At 42.2% G+C, this 17,366-nt stretch overlaps 1 protein-coding gene across 1 annotated transcript in view; it reads right to left on the reverse strand.

Annotated features, from left to right (window-relative positions):
* The window catches only part of LOC115117117 (A disintegrin and metalloproteinase with thrombospondin motifs 14), a 154,587-nt gene that overhangs the window by 26,086 nt on the left and 111,135 nt on the right, over positions 1 to 17,366 (reverse strand). Inside the window, 5 exon segments of the mRNA XM_065022879.1 lie at positions 117 to 157; positions 285 to 433; positions 2,616 to 2,729; positions 3,404 to 3,536; positions 13,419 to 13,562. Of these exon segments, the coding sequence (XP_064878951.1) occupies positions 117 to 157; positions 285 to 433; positions 2,616 to 2,729; positions 3,404 to 3,536; positions 13,419 to 13,562 (581 nt within the window).

The raw sequence follows: 17,366 nt of genomic DNA on the forward strand, positions 1-17,366 counted from the left end.
CAGGATGTAGGTAGAAGTCCTAACAGGATGTAGGTAGAAGTCCTAACAGGATGTAGGTAGAAGTCCTAACAGGAAGTAGGTAGAAGTCCTAACAGGATGTAGGTAGAAGTCCTAACAGGATGTAGGTAGAAGTCCTAACAGGATGTAGGTAGAAGTCCTAACAGGATGTAGAGGATAACGTCAGTGAGGAGACCTAAGAACCCACCCCGGAGCCAGATTTATACATCTCTACCCACACTACCCACAATGCCCTCCCCACCCGTTCCCCTGTGATAGACACTCACACAGGGTTGTTACAAGTTCTGCTCCGGGAGCGTACTCCACCTCCACAGGTTCTGGAGCAGGACCCAAACTTAGTCCAGGACCCCCAGTTACCGTCATGGCCCTGAGGCTGGTTAGAGGAGCGCCAGATACAGTGGCCCTTGAAGCACCACTAAACAGACAGGACACAGGAGAGTCAACAGGACATACAGTACATACAGTACATAGACTATCTGTCCATTTATCAGCCCTATTCTCATTAAAACCATGGCTAGAATGGAGCCCTGACCATGTCATTGGTATATAACAACTCTATAGAGCGATGACGGCTAAAGGAACATGGATAGAACACTGTTATGACCACCGTGACTCCATTAATCATGACTAGCCAATGAAATGCTAACTTCACGCTAATTAAATGCTTAGTAAGTACATTCAAACTGTTCCTTCTGTTTATCCATTTGAGCTATTGTGTACTTAATTTTTAAAAATGTTTTATATACGTTTTATATATATTTTTTCAGAAAGGAGACAGTGGAGTCAACAGTGCGCACATGTATACAATATCTTTCCATTCGTTGGCTCCGTTAGCATTAAAACCATGGCAAGAATGAGCCCTGAACATCTCCTGGGTCAGAGTTCACAACAACTGTTATGCTTCGAGCAATCCTGGCTAAAGGAACATGGAGAGAACATGAGAATGAACACTATTCGTCCATGAAGTATGAATAGCTGATTACATGCTCCTTAAACAGGGTAGCCTAGTGGTTAGAGTGTAGGGACGGTAGGGTAGCCTAGTGGTTAGAGTGTAGGGACGGCAGGTAGCCTAGTGGTTAGAGTGTAGGGACGGCAGGTAGCCTAGTGGTTAGAGTGTAGGGACGGCAGGTAGCCTAGTGGTTAGAGTGTAGGGACGGCAGGTAGCCTAGTGGTTAGAGTGTAGGGACGGCAGGGTAGCCTAGTGGTTAGAGTGTAGGACCCTAGTGGTTAGAGTGTAGGGACGGCAGGTAGCCTAGTGGTTAGAGTGTAGGGACGGCAGGTAGCCTAGTGGTTAGAGTGGTAGGGACGGCAGGTAGCCTAGTGGTTAGAGTGTAGGGACGGCAGGTAGCCTAGTGGTTAGAGTGTAGGGACGGCAGGTAGCCTAGTGGTTAGAGTGTAGGGACGGCAGGTAGCCTAGTGGTTAGAGGGGTGGCAGGGGTGGCCTAGTGGTTAGAGTGTAGGGACGGCAGGTAGCCTAGTGGTTAGAGTGTAGGGACGGCAGGGTGGCCAAGTGGTTAGAGTGTAGGGGTGGCAGGGTGGCCTAGTGGTTAGAGTGTAGGGACGGCAGGTAGCCTAGTGGTTAGAGTGTAGGGACGGCAGGGTGGCCTAGTGGTTAGAGTGTAGGGGCGGCAGGGTAGCCTAGTGATTAGAGTGTAGGGACGGCAGGGTAGCCTAGTGGTTAGAGTGTAGGGACGGCAGGTAGCCTAGTGGTTAGAGTCTAGGGGCGGCAGGGTAGCCTAGTGGTTAGAGTGTAGGGACGGCAGGGTAGCCTAGTGGTTAGAGTGTAGGGACGGCAGGGTGGCCTAGTGGTTAAAGTGTAGGGACGGCAGGGTAGCCTAGTGGTTAGAGTGTAGGGACGGCAGGGTGGCCTAGTGGTTAAAGTGTAGGGACGGCAGGGTAGCCTAGTGGTTAGAGTGTAGGGACGGCAGGGTGGCCTAGTGGTTAAAGTGTAGGGACGGCAGGGTAGCCTAGTGGTTAGAGTGTAGGGACGGCAGGGTGGCCTAGTGGTTAAAGTGTAGGGACGGCAGGGTGGCCTAGTGGTTAAAGTGTAGGGACGGCAGGGTAGCCTAGTGGTTAGAGCATTGGACTAGTAACCGAAAGGTTGCAAGTTCAAATCCCCGAGCTGACAAGGTACAAAATCTGTCGTTCTGCCCCTGAACAGGCAGTAAACCCACTGTTCATAGGCCGTCATTGAAAATAAGAATTTTTCTTAACTGACTTGCCTAGTAAAAAAAATAATAAAAAAATGTATGGGTAAGGTGCCACATAGAACAAATATAAGCACCCAACAAAAATGATTATAACATTCAAACGAGCCGATTTGATTAAATGCTCTTTAAATGTATGGGTAAGGTGCCACCTGTGTTACACAGCCATTGCAGTTGGACATCAGTACATGTGGGACATAGAACAAATATAAGCACTATAACATTCAAACGGGCCGATATGTTATTTCTAATATTAATTTAGTAAAACTTCTTCAAGTAATTGTGTACTTTTTGAAGAACTGTCTCTAAAGATGAAGTATAGCATTGTATATTATTAGGTGTATCTATTGTCATCAGAAATCCATGGTTTGTTTTCGAACCGTTTCCCACCTTCGACGGTGCACACTCCGTCCCATCCACCGGAGGACCCTTCTTGGTCTTACAAAAGTACTGGTTGTCAGGGTGACTACACCACAGCTGCTTGCAGGGATCGTAGGTCCGGAACTATAGGAGGGGATCGAGGGAGAGAGAGGAACTATAGGAGGGGAGAGGGAGAGAGAGAGAGAGAGAGAGAGAGAGAGAGAGAGAGAGAGAGAGAGAGAGAGAGAGAGAGGGAGAGGGAGGGAGGGAGAGAGAGAGAGAGAGGGAGGGAGAGAGAGAGAGAGAGGGAAGTGAGTTGTAATAGGATGTCAGAGAGAAGAGGAGAGAGTAGGGAAAAGGAGATCAGAGAGAAGAGGAGAGAGAACGGAAGAGGTGGTCAGAGAGAGATGAGGGGTAGTTAGTGCATTTCCGTGGCCAGTCTACGGGTCACCTAGTCTCTTCCCAGAAGTCATGGCCCCTCTGCAATCTCAAACAGGGAAAAAGCTGCCCACTATCTAAGCCTATGGACCAGGGGGATAATAAGGAGAACGCAGGACCCTGCTCCATCTAAGACTAACATTTGAATCCCATCCTCAGAAGATCAAAGTCCTGAGTGATACTGAGTGCCCCCATGCAGTCCTGAATCTGCGTCCCAAATGGCAAGATATTCCCTGATGGGCCCTGGTAAAAAAAGCAGTGCACTATATACGGAATAGGGTGCCATTTGGGACACACATTGACAGGCTGCCCCGTCACCAACGGTCACAGTTGTTATTCTCAGATCTCAGGGGTCTAGCTAGCTGCTGGAGGGGACTTACAGCGGTGCACATCTTGTAGCCCACGCCGAAATCAAAACGACACTGCTCGTCCATGGAGTAGTTAATCCCAGGTAGCTCAGGAAGCTTGGGCCACTTGTGTTCAAAAGGGTTGTCCAGGAGACAGTCATAAGAGCTGGAGGGGGATAGGACACATCAGAACAGAGACAGTCATAAGAGCTGGAGGGAGATAAGACACATCAGAACAGAGACAGTCATAAGAGCTGGAGGGATAAGACACATCAGAACAGAGACAGTCATAAGAATACAACAGAACAGAGACAGTCATAAGAGCTGGAGGGATAAGACACATCAGAGCAGAGACAGTCATAAGAGATGGATGGAGATAAGACACATCAGAACAGAGACAGTCATAAGAGCTGGAGGGAGATAAGACACATCAGAACAGAGACAGTCATAAGAGATGGAGGGAAAAGACACATCAGAACAGAGACAGTCATAAGAGCTGGAGGGGGATAAAACACATCAGAACAGAGACAGTCATAAGAGCTGGAGGGATAAGACACATTAGAACGGAGACAGTCATAAGAGATGGAGGGAGATAAGACACATCAGAACAGAGACAGTCATAAGAGCTGATCAAATTGATCAGAAATACAGTGTAGACATTGTTAATGTTGTAAATCACTATTGTAGCTGGAAACGGCAGATTTTTTTATGGAATATCTACATAGGCGTACAGAGGCCCGTTATCAGCAACCATCACTCCTGTGTTCCAATGGCATGCTGTGTTAGCTCATCCAAGTCTAGTTGATCATTAGAAAACCCTTTTGCAATTATGTTAGCACAGCTGGAAACTGTAGTGCTAATTAAAGAAGCAATAAAACTGGGATTCTTTAGACTAGTTGAGTATCTGGAGCATCAGCATTTGTAGGTTCGATTACATGCTCAAACTGGCCAGAAACAAATAACTTTTTTCTGAAACTCGTCAGTCTATTCTTGTTCTGAGAAATGAAGGCTATTCCATGCGAGAAATTGCCAACAAACTGAAGTCTCTAACCAGAATAGAAAGAGGAGTGGGAGGCCCCGGTGCACACATGAGCAAGAGGACAAGTACATTAGAGTGTCTAGTTTGAGAAACAAACGACTCACAAGTCCTCAGCTGGTAGCTTCATTAAATAGTACCCTTAAAACACCAGTCTCAACATCAACAGTGAAGAGGCGACTCTGGGATGCTGGCCTTTTAGGCAGAGTTGCAAAGAAAAAGCCTTATCTCAGACTGGCCAATAAAAAGAAAAGATTAAGACACAGACACTGGACAGAGGAACTAGAAGACCAGCATCCCAGAGTTTCCTCCTCACTGTTGATGTGATACATGTCAGTGATAGGTCAGTGATACATGTCTGTGATAGGTCAGTGATATATGTCTGTGATAGGTCAGTGATACATGTCAGTGATAGGTCAGTGATACATGTCTGTGATAGGTCAGTGATATATGTCTGTGATAGGTCAGTGATATATGTCTGTGATAGGTCAGTGATATATGTCAGTGATAGGTCAGTTGTATAGGTCAGTGATAGCTCAGTGATATATGTCAGTGATACATGTCAGTGATATATATCTGTGATAGGTCAGTGATACATGTATGTGATATATGTCTGTGATTGGTCAGTGATATATGTATGTGATAGGTCAGTTGTATAGGTCAGTGATAGCTCAGTGATATATGTCAGTGATAGGTCAGTGATATATGTCAGTGATACATGTCTCTGATAGGTCAGTGATATATGTCAGTGATAGCTCAGTGATATATTTCAGTGATAGCTCAGTGATATATCTGTGATAGGTCAGTGATACATGTATGTGATATATGTCTGTGATTGGTCAGTGATATATGTATGTGATAGGTCAGTTGTATAGGTCAGTGATATATGTCAGTGATAGGTCAGTGATATATGTCAGTGATACATGTCTGATAGTTCAGTGATATATGTCAGTGATAGCTCAGTGATGTCAGTGATAGCTCAGTGATAGCTCAGTGATATAGGTCAGTGATATGTCTCTGATAGGTCAGTGATATATGTCAGTGATAGCTCAGTGATATATGTCAGTGATAGCTCAGTGATATATGTCAGTGATAGCTCAGTGATATAGGTCAGTGATAGCTCAGTGATAGCTCAGTGATATATGTCAGTGATATCTCAGTGATATATGTCAGTGATAGCTCAGTGATATAGGTCAGTGATATATGTCAGTGATACATGTCTATGATAGGTCAGTGATATAGGTCAGTGATATAGGTCAGTGATATAGGTCAGTGATATATGTCAGTGATACATGTCTATGATAGGTCAGTGATAGGTCAGTGATATATGTCAGTGATATAGGTCAGTGATTATGTCAGTGATATAGGTCAGTGATATATGTCAGTGATAGGTCAGTGATATAGGTCAGTGATATATGTCAGTGATATAGGTCAGTGATATAGGTCAGTGATATATGTCAGTGATAGGTCAGTGATACGTCTCTGATAGGTCAGTGATAGGTCAGTGATATATGTCAGTGATAGGTCAGTGATATATGTCAGTGATAGGTCAGTGATAGGCCAGTGATATATGTCAGTGATATATGTCAGTGATAGCTCAGTGATATATGTCAGTGATAGGTCAGTGATAGGTCAGTGATATATGTCAGTGATAGCTCAGTGATATATGTCAGTGATAGCTCAGTGATATAGGTCAGTGATATATGTCAGTGATAGGTCAGTGATATAGGTCAGTGATACGTCTCTGATAGGTCAGTGATAGGTCAGTGATATATGTCAGTGATAGGTCAGTGATATAGGTCAGTGATATATGTCAGTGATAGCTCAGTGATATATGTCAGTGATAGCTCAGTGATAGCTCAGTGATATATGTCAGTGATAGCTCAGTGATATATGTCAGTGATAGCTCAGTGATATAGGTCAGTGATATATGTCAGTGATAGCTCAGTGATATATGTCAGTGATAGCTCAGTGATAGCTCAGTGATATATGTCAGTGATAGCTCAGTGATATATGCTAGTGATAGGTCAATGATATAGGTCGGTGGTAGCTCAGTGATATATGTCAGTGATAGGTCAGTGATATATGTCAGTGATAGCTCAGTGATAGCTCAGTGATATATGTCAGTGATAGCTCACTGGTATAGGTCAGTGATAGCTCAGTGATATATGTCAGTGATAGCTCAGTGATATAGGTCAGTGATATATGTCAGTGATACATGTCTATGATAGGTCAGTGATATAGGTCAGTGATATAGGTCAGTGATATAGGTCAGTGATACATGTCTATGATAGGTCAGTGATATAGGTCAGTGATATAGGTCAGTGATATAGGTCAGTGATATATGTCAGTGATATAGGTCAGTGATATAGGTCAGTGATATGTCAGTGATGGGTCAGTGATATAGGTCAGTGATATAGGTCAGTGATATATGTCAGTGATATAGGTCAGTGATATAGGTCAGTGATATAGGTCAGTGATATAGGTCAGTGATAGGTCAATGATATAGGTCGGTGGTAGCTCAGTGATATATGTCAGTGATAGGTCAGTGATAGGTCAGTGATAGCTCAGTGATATATGTCAGTGATAGCTCAGTGATATAGGTCAGTGATATATGTCAGTGATAGGTCAGTGATATAGGTCAGTGATATAGGTCAGTGATACGTCTCTGATAGGTCAGTGATATATGTCAGTGATAGCTCAGTGATATATGTCAGTGATAGGTCAGTTGTATAGGTCAGTGATAGCTCAGTGATATATGTCAGTGATACATGTCAGTGATATATATCTGTGATAGGTCAGTGATACATGTATGTGATATATGTCTGTGATTGGTCAGTGATATATGTATGTGATAGGTCAGTTGTATAGGTCAGTGATAGCTCAGTGATATATGTCAGTGATAGGTCAGTGATATATGTCAGTGATACATGTCAGTGATAGCTCAGTGATATATTTCAGTGATAGCTCAGTGATATATCTGTGATAGGTCAGTGATACATGTATGTGATATATGTCTGTGATTGGTCAGTGATATATGTATGTGATAGGTCAGTTGTATAGGTCAGTGATATATGTCAGTGATAGGTCAGTGATATATGTCAGTGATACATGTCTGATAGTTCAGTGATATATGTCAGTGATAGCTCAGTGATGTCAGTGATAGCTCAGTGATAGCTCAGTGATATAGGTCAGTGATATGTCTCTGATAGGTCAGTGATATATGTCAGTGATAGCTCAGTGATATATGTCAGTGATAGCTCAGTGATATATGTCAGTGATAGCTCAGTGATATAGGTCAGTGATAGCTCAGTGATAGCTCAGTGATATATGTCAGTGATAGCTCAGTGATATATGTCAGTGATAGCTCAGTGATATAGGTCAGTGATATATGTCAGTGATACATGTCTATGATAGGTCAGTGATATAGGTCAGTGATATATGTCAGTGATATAGGTCAGTGATATATGTCAGTGATACATGTCTATGATAGGTCAGTGATAGGTCAGTGATATATGTCAGTGATATAGGTCAGTGATTATGTCAGTGATATAGGTCAGTGATATATGTCAGTGATAGGTCAGTGATATAGGTCAGTGATATATGTCAGTGATATAGGTCAGTGATATAGGTCAGTGATATATGTCAGTGATAGGTCAGTGATACGTCTCTGATAGGTCAGTGATAGGTCAGTGATATATGTCAGTGATAGGTCAGTGATATATGTCAGTGATAGGTCAGTGATAGGCCAGTGATATATGTCAGTGATAGCTCAGTGATATATGTCAGTGATAGGTCAGTGATAGGTCAGTGATATATGTCAGTGATAGCTCAGTGATATATGTCAGTGATAGCTCAGTGATATAGGTCAGTGATATATGTCAGTGATAGGTCAGTGATATAGGTCAGTGATACGTCTCTGATAGGTCAGTGATAGGTCAGTGATATATGTCAGTGATAGGTCAGTGATATAGGTCAGTGATATATGTCAGTGATAGCTCAGTGATATATGTCAGTGATAGCTCAGTGATAGCTCAGTGATATATGTCAGTGATAGCTCAGTGATATATGTCAGTGATAGCTCAGTGATATAGGTCAGTGATATATGTCAGTGATAGCTCAGTGATATATGTCAGTGATAGCTCAGTGATAGCTCAGTGATATATGTCAGTGATAGCTCAGTGATATATGCTAGTGATAGGTCAATGATATATGTCAGTGATAAGTCAATGATATAGGTCGGTGGTAGCTCAGTGATATATGTCAGTGATAGGTCAGTGATATATGTCAGTGATAGCTCAGTGATATATGTCAGTGATAGCTCACTGGTATAGGTCAGTGATAGCTCAGTGATATATGTCAGTGATAGCTCAGTGATATAGGTCAGTGATATATGTCAGTGATACATGTCTATGATAGGTCAGTGATATAGGTCAGTGATATAGGTCAGTGATATAGGTCAGTGATATATGTCAGTGATACATGTCTATGATAGGTCAGTGATATAGGTCAGTGATATAGGTCAGTGATATAGGTCAGTGATATATGTCAGTGATATAGGTCAGTGATATAGGTCAGTGATATAGGTCAGTGATATGTCAGTGATGGGTCAGTGATATAGGTCAGTGATATAGGTCAGTGATATAGGTCAGTGATATAGGTCAGTGATATAGGTCAGTGATATAGGTCAGTGATATATGTCAGTGATAGGTCAATGATATAGGTCGGTGGTAGCTCAGTGATATATGTCAGTGATAGGTCAGTGATAGGTCAGTGATAGCTCAGTGATATATGTCAGTGATAGCTCAGTGATATAGGTCAGTGATAGGTCAGTGATAGGTCAGTGATATAGGTCAGTGATATATGTCAGTGATACGTCTCTGATAGGTCAGTGATATATGTCAGTGATAGCTCAGTGATATATGTCAGTGATAGCTCAGTGATATATGCCAGTGATAGCTCAGTGATATATGTCAGTGATAGGTCAGTGATATAGGTCAGTGAGCTCAGATATATGTCAGTGATAGGTCAGTCAGTGATAGATGTCAGTTGTATAGGTCAGTTGTATAGGTCAGTGATATAGGTCAGTGATATAGGTCAGTTGTATAGGTCAGTTGTATAGGTCAGTTGTATAGGTCAGTGATAGCTCAGTTGTATAGGTCAGTTGTATAGGTCAGTTGTATAGGTCAGTTGTATAGGTCAGTGATAGCTCAGTTGTATAGGTCAGTTGTATAGGTCAGTGATAGCTCAGTGGTATAGTTCAGTGATAGCTTAGTGATATATGTCAGTGATAGGTCAGTGATATATGTCAGTGATAGCTCACGGGTATATGTCAGTGATAGCTCAGTGATATATGTCTCTGATAGGTCAGTGATATAGGTCAGTGATATATGTCAGTGATAGCTCAGCGATATATGTCAGTGATAGCTCAGTGATATATGTCTCTGATAGCTCAGTGATATAGGTCAGTGATAGCTCAGCGATATATGTCAGTGATAGCTCAGTGATAGCTCAGTGATATATGTCAGTGATAGCTCAGTGATAGCTCAGTGATATATGTCAGTGATAGGTCAATGATATATGTCAGTGATAAGTCAATGATATAGCTCAGTGATATATGTCAGTGATAGCTCAGTGATATATGTCAGTGATAGCTCAGTGATATAGGTCAGTGATATATGTCAGTGATACATGTCTATGATAGGTCAGTGATATAGGTCAGTGATATAGGTCAGTGATACATGTCTATGATAGGTCAGTGATATAGGTCAGTGATATAGGTCAGTGATATAGGTCAGTGATATATGTCAGTGATATAGGTCAGTGATATAGGTCAGTGATATATGTCAGTGATATAGGTCAGTGATACATGTCAGTGATATAGGTCAGTGATATGTCAGTGATGGGTCAGTGATATAGGTCAGTGATATAGGTCAGTGATATAGGTCAGTGATATATGTCAGTGATAGGTCAATGATATAGGTCGGTGGTAGCTCAGTGATATATGTCAGTGATAGGTCAGTGATAGCTCAGTGATATATGTCAGTGATAGCTCAGTGATATAGGTCAGTGATATATGTCAGTGATAGGTCAGTGATATAGGTCAGTGATATATGTCAGTGATAGGTCAATGATATAGGTCGGTGGTAGCTCAGTGATATATGTCAGTGATAGGTCAGTGATAGCTCAGTGATATATGTCAGTGATAGCTCAGTGATATAGCTCAGTGATATATGTCAGTGATAGGTCAGTGATATAGGTCAGTGATAGCTCAGTGATATATGTCAGTGATAGCTCAGTGATATATGCCAGTGATAGCTCAGTGATATATGTCAGTGATAGGTCAATGATATAGGTCGGTGGTAGCTCAGTGATATATGTCAGTGATAGGTCAGTGATATAGGTCAGTGATAGATGTCAGTTGTATAGGTCAGTTGTATAGGTCAGTTGTATAGGTCAGTTGTATAGGTCAGTGATATAGGTCAGTTGTATAGGTCAGTGATAGCTCAGTTGTATAGGTCAGTTGTATAGGTCAGTTGTATAGGTCAGTGATAGCTCAGTTGTATAGGTCAGTTGTATAGGTCAGTGATAGCTCAGTGGTATAGTTCAGTGATAGCTTAGTGATATATGTCAGTGATAGGTCAGTGATATATGTCAGTGATAGCTCACGGGTATATGTCAGTGATAGCTCAGTGATATATGTCTCTGATAGGTCAGTGATATAGGTCAGTGATATATGTCAGTGATAGCTCAGCGATATATGTCAGTGATATATGTCTCTGATAGCTCAGTGATATATGTCAGTGATAGCTCAGCGATATATGTCAGTGATAGCTCAGTGATAGCTCAGTGATATATGTCAGTGATAGGTCAATGATATATGTCAGTGATAAGTCAATGATATAGCTCAGTGATATATGTCAGTGATAGCTCAGTGATATATGTCAGTGATAGCTCAGTGATATAGGTCAGTGATAGGTCAGTGATATATGTCAGTGATAGGTCAGTGATATATGTCAGTGATATACAGTATGTCAGTGATATATGTCAGTGATATAGGTCAGTGATACAGGTCAGTGATATAGGTCAGTGATATAGGTCAGTGATATATGTCAGTGATATATGTCAGTGATATACAGTATGTCAGTGATATATGTCAGTGATATAGGTCAGTGATATAGCTCAGTGATATAGGTCAGTGATATAGGTCAGTGATATAGGTCAGTGATATATGTCAGTGATATACAGTATGTCAGTGATATATGTCAGTGATATAGGTCAGTGATATAGGTCAGTGATATATGTCAGTGATATATGTCAGTGATATAGGTCAGTGATATAGGTCAGTGATATATGTCAGTGATATACAGTATGTCAGTGGTATATGTCAGTGATAAATGTCAGTGATAAATGTCAGTGATATATGTCAGTGATATAGGTCAGTGATATATATCAGTGATATATATCAGTGATTAATGTCAGTGATAAATGTCAGTGATTAATGTCAGTGATAGGTCAGTGATATAGGTCAGTGATACATGTCAGTGATACATGTCAGTGATATATGTCAGTGATATAGGTCAGTGATATAGGTCAGTGATAGGTCAGTGATATAGGTCAGTGATATACAGTATGTCAGTGATATATGTCAGTGATATAGGTCAGTGATATAGGTCAGTGATATAGGTCAGTGATATATGTCAGTGATATAGGTCAGTGATATAGGTCAGTGATAGCTCAGTGATATATGTCAGTGATGGGTCAGTGATATAGGTCAGTGATATAGGTCAGTGATATAGGTCAGTGATATATGTCAGTGATATAGGTCAGTGATAGGTCAGTGATATATGTCAGTGATATAGGTCAGTGATATATGTCAGTGATATAGGTCAGTGATATATGTCAGTGATATATGTCAGTGATATAGGTCAGTGATATAGGTCAGTGATATATGTCAGTGATATATGTCAGTGATATATGTCAGTGATAGGTCAGTGATATATGTCAGTGATATAGGTCAGTGATATAGGTCAGTGATATATGTCAGTGATAGGTCAGTGATAAATGTCAGTGACATACAGTATGTCAGTGATAAATGTCAGTGATAAATGTCAGTGATAAATGTCAGTGATAAATGTCAGTGATAAATGTCAGTGATATATGTCAGTGATAAATGTCAGTGTTAAATGTCAGTGATATATGTCAGTGATAAATGTCAGTGATAAATGTCAGTGATAAATGTCAGTGATATATGTCAGTGATAAATGTCAGTGATATAGGTCAGTGATATATGTCAGTGATATAGGTCAGTGATATAGCTCAGTGATATATGTCAGTGATATAGGTCAGTGATATATGTCATCTGATAGGTCAGTGATATATGTCAGTGATATAGGTCAGTGATACATGTCAGTGATATAGGTCAGTGATATAGGTCAGTGATATATGTCAGTGATATAGGTCAGTGATATAGGTCAGTGATATATGTCAGTGATATAGGTCAGTGATATAGGTCAGTGATATAGGTCAGTGATATAGGTCAGTGATATAGGTCAGTGATACATGTCAGTGATATAGGTCAGTGATATAGGTCAGTGATATAGGTCAGTGATAGGTCAGTGATATATGTCAGTGATAGGTCAGTGATATATGTCAGTGATAGGTCAGTGATATATGTCAGTGATAGGTCAGTGATATAGGTCAGTGATGCATGTCAGTGATATAGGTCAGTGATATAGGTCAGTGATATAGGTCAGTGATATAGGTCAGTGATATATGTCAGTGATATATGTCAGTGATATAGGTCAGTGATATAGGTCAGTGATATAGGTCAGTGATATATGTCAGTGATATAGATCAGTGATCTATGTCAGTGATAGGTCAGTGATATAGGTCAGTGATGCATGTCAGTGATCTCAGTGTTATGTCAGTGACCAGGATTCCTGGAAAAGCTGTGAACTCTGGGAAAGTTGTCAGAACCCTAGTCAGTGGTACGGTGAAGGCTGCACCTACTGGATGTATCGGTTCAGTTCCTGTTTACTGCAGCGTGACCAGTGGTAGCGATGGAAGGCTGCTTGGACCAGTGGTGCCATGATACTCCCCATGCTGGTCTCGTCAGAACAACGATTCCCCTGTCCGTCATGTTCCATACCTAACCTGTTGAAATGGTACCTGAGTTATTGATGAGCAAAACACAGTATTACGCTCAAACACAAAAGCCAGTCTCAAATGACTCTCTGTTCCCTATGTAGGGCACTACTGTTGACTCTCTATTCCCTATATAGGGCACTACTGTTGACTCGCTGTTCCCTATATAGGGCACTACTGTTGACTCTCTGTTCCCTATGTAGGGCACTACTGTTGACTCTCTCTTCCCTATATAGGGCACTACTGTTGACTCTCTGTTCCCTATATAGGGCACTACTGTTGACTCTCTGTTCCCTATATAGGGCACTACTGTTGACTCTCTGTTCCCTATATAGGGCACTACTGTTGACTCTCTGTTCCCTATATAGGGCACTACTGTTGACTCTCTGTTCCCTATATAGGGCACTACTGTTGACTCTCTGTTCCCTATATAGGGCACTACTGTTGACTCTCTGTTCCCTATGTAGGGCACTACTGTTGACTCTCTGTTCCCTATATAGGGCACTACTGTTGACGCTCTGTTCCCTATGTAGGGCTATACTGTTGACTCTATTCCCTATATAGGGCACTACTGTTGACTCTCTATTCCCTATATAGGGCACTACTGTTGACTCTCTATTCCCTATATAGGGCACTACTGTTGTCTCTCTATTCCCTATATAGGGCTTTACTGTTGACTCTCTATTCCCTAAATAGGGCACTACTGTTGTCTCTCTATTTCCTATATAGGGCACTACTGTTGACTCTCTATTCCCTATATAGGGCTCTACTGTTGACTCTCTATTCCCTATATAGGGCACTACTGTTGACTAGGGCTCATAGGCCTCAGATCAAAAGTAATTCACTATATAGGGAATATATAGTTTAGTACGTAGACAAAATCTCTTTGCTTGGGAACACTTACGATACTTCCTAAAATTATGTAATGGTCCTGGCTAGACTAAGTATAGCAGCAGCTCTAATGTAATGGTCCTGGCTAGACTAAGTAGAGCAGCAGCTCTAATGTAATGGTCCTGGCTAGACTAAGTAGAGCAGCAGCTCTAATGTAATGGTCCTGGCTAAACTAAGTAGAGCAGCAGCTCTAATGTAATGGTCCTGGCTAAACTAAGTAGAGCAGCAGCTCTAATGTAATGGTCCTGGCTAGACTAAGTAGAGCAGCAGCAGCTCTAATGTAATGGTCCTGGCTAGACTAAGTATAGCAGCAGCTCTATTGTAATGGTCCTGGCTAGACTAAGTAGAGCAGCAGCTCTAATGTAATGGTCCTGGCTAGACTAAGTGGAGCAGCAGCTCTAATGTAATGGTCCTGGCTAGACTAAGTGGAGCAGCAGATCTAATGTAATGGTCCTGGCTAGACTAAGTAGAGCAGCAGCTCTAATGTAATGGTCCTGGCTAGACTAAGTAGAGCAGCAGCTCTAATGTAATGGTCCTGGCTAGACTAAGTAGAGCAGCAGCTCTAATGTAATGGTCCTGGCTAGACTAAGTAGAGCAGCTCTAATGTAATGGTCCTGGCTAGACTAAGTAGAGCAGCAGCTCTAATGTAATGGTCCTGGCTAGACTAAGTAGAGCAGCAGCTCTAATGTAATGGTCCTGGCTAGACTAAGTAGAGCAGCAGCTCTAATGTAATGGTCCTGGCTAGACTAAGTAGAGCAGCTCTAATGTAATGGTCCTGGCTAGACTAAGTAGAGCAGCAGCTCTAATGTAATGGTCCTGGCTAGACTAAGTAGAGCAGCAGCTCTAATGTAATGGTCCTGGCTAGACTAAGTAGAGCAGCAGCAGCTCTAATGTAATGGTCCTGGCTAAACTAAGTAGAGCAGCAGATCTAATGTAATGGTCCTGGCTAGACTAAGTAGAGCAGCTCTAATGTAATGGTCCTGGCTAGACTAAGTAGAGCAGCAGCTCTAATGTAATGGTCCTGGCTAGACTAAGTGGAGCAGCAGCTCTAATGTAATGGTCCTGGCTAGACTAAGTGGAGCAGCAGCTCTATTGTAATGGTCCTGGCTAGACTAAGTAGAGCAGCAGCTCTAATGTAATGGTCCTGGCTAGACTAAGTAGAGCAGCAGCTCTAATGTAATGGTCCTGGCTAGACTAAGTAGAGCAGCAGCTCGAATCCAATGGTCCTGGCTAGACTAAGTAGAGCAGCAGCTCTAATGTAATGGTCCTGGCTAGACTAAGTAGAGCAGCAGCTCTAATGTAATGGTCCTGGCTAGACTAAGTAGAGCAGCAGCTCTAATGTAATGGTCCTGGCTAGACTAAGTAGAGCAGCAGCTCGAATCCAATGGTCCTGGCTAGACTAAGTAGAGCAGCAGCTCTAATGTAATGGTCCTGGCTAGACTAAGTAGAGCAGCAGCTCTAATGTAATGGTCCTGGCTAGACTAAGTAGAGCAGCATATCTAATGTAATGGTCCTGGCTAGACTAAGTAGAGCAGCATATCTAATGTAATGGTCCTGGCTAGACTAAGTAGAGCAGCATATCTAATGTAATGGTCCTGGCTAGACTAAGTAGAGCAGCATATCTAATGTAATGGTCCTGGCTAGACTAAGTAGAGCAGCATATCTAATGTAATGGTCCTGGCTAGACTAAGTAGAGCAGCAGCTCTAATGTAATGGTCCTGGCTAGACTAAGTAGAGCAGCAGCTCTAATGTAATGGTCCTGGCTAGACTAAGTAGAGCAGCATATCTAATGTAATGGTCCTGGCTAGACTAAGTAGAGCAGCTCTAATGTAATGGTCCTGGCTAGACTAAGTAGAGCAGCATATCTAATGTAATGGTCCTGGCTAGACTAAGTAGAGCAGCTCTAATGTAATGGTCCTGGCTAGACTAAGTAGAGCAGCTCTAATGTAATGGTCCTGGCTAGACTAAGTAGAGCAGCTCTAATGTAATGGTCCTGGCTAGACTAAGTAGAGCAGCAGCTCTAATGTAATGGTCCTGGCTAGACTAAGTAGAGCAGCAGCTCTAATGTAATGGTCCTGGCTAAACTAAGTAGAGCAGCTCTAATGTAATGGTCCTGGCTAGACTAAGTAGAGCAGCTCTAATGTAATGGTCCTGGCTAGACTAAGTAGAGCAGCAGATCTAATGTAATGGTCCTGGCTAGACTAAGTAGAGCAGCAGCTCTAATGTAATGGTCCTGGCTAGACTAAGTAGAGCAGCAGCTCTAATGTAATGGTCCTGGCTAGACTAAGTAGAGCAGCAGCTCTAATGTAATGGTCCTGGCTAGACTAAGTAGAGCAGCAGCTCTAATGTAATGGTCCTGGCTAGACTAAGTAGAGCAGCAGCTCTAATGTAATGGTCCTGGCTAGACTAAGTAGAGCAGCAGCTCTAATGTAATGGTCCTGGCTAGACTAAGTAGAGCAGCAGCTCTAATGTAATGGTCCTGGCTAGACTAAGTAGAGCAGCAGCTCTAATGTAATGGTCCTGGCTAGACTAAGTAGAGCAGCAGCTCTAATGTAATGGTCCTGGCTAGACTAAGTAGAGCAGCAGCTCTAATGTAATGGTCCTGGCTAGACTAAGTAGAGCAGCAGCTCTAATGTAATGGTCCTGGCTAGACTAAGTAGAGCAGCAGCTCTAATGTAATGGTCCTGGCTAGACTAAGTAGAGCAGCTCTAATGTAATGGTCCTGGCTAGACTAAGTAGAGCAGCAGCTCTAATGTAATGGTCCTGGCTAGACTAAGTAGAGCAGCAGCTCTAATGTAATGGTCCTGGCTAGACTAAGTAGAGCAGCAGCAGCTCTAATGTAATGGTCCTGGCTAGACTAGAGCAGCTCTAATGTAGGTCCTGGCTAGCAGCAGCAGCTCTAATGTAATGGTCCTGGCTAGA

The sequence above is a fragment of the Oncorhynchus nerka genome, linkage group LG10 (assembly GCF_034236695.1).
Source record: "Oncorhynchus nerka isolate Pitt River linkage group LG10, Oner_Uvic_2.0, whole genome shotgun sequence".
NCBI classification, from domain to species: Eukaryota; Metazoa; Chordata; class Actinopteri; order Salmoniformes; family Salmonidae; genus Oncorhynchus; species Oncorhynchus nerka.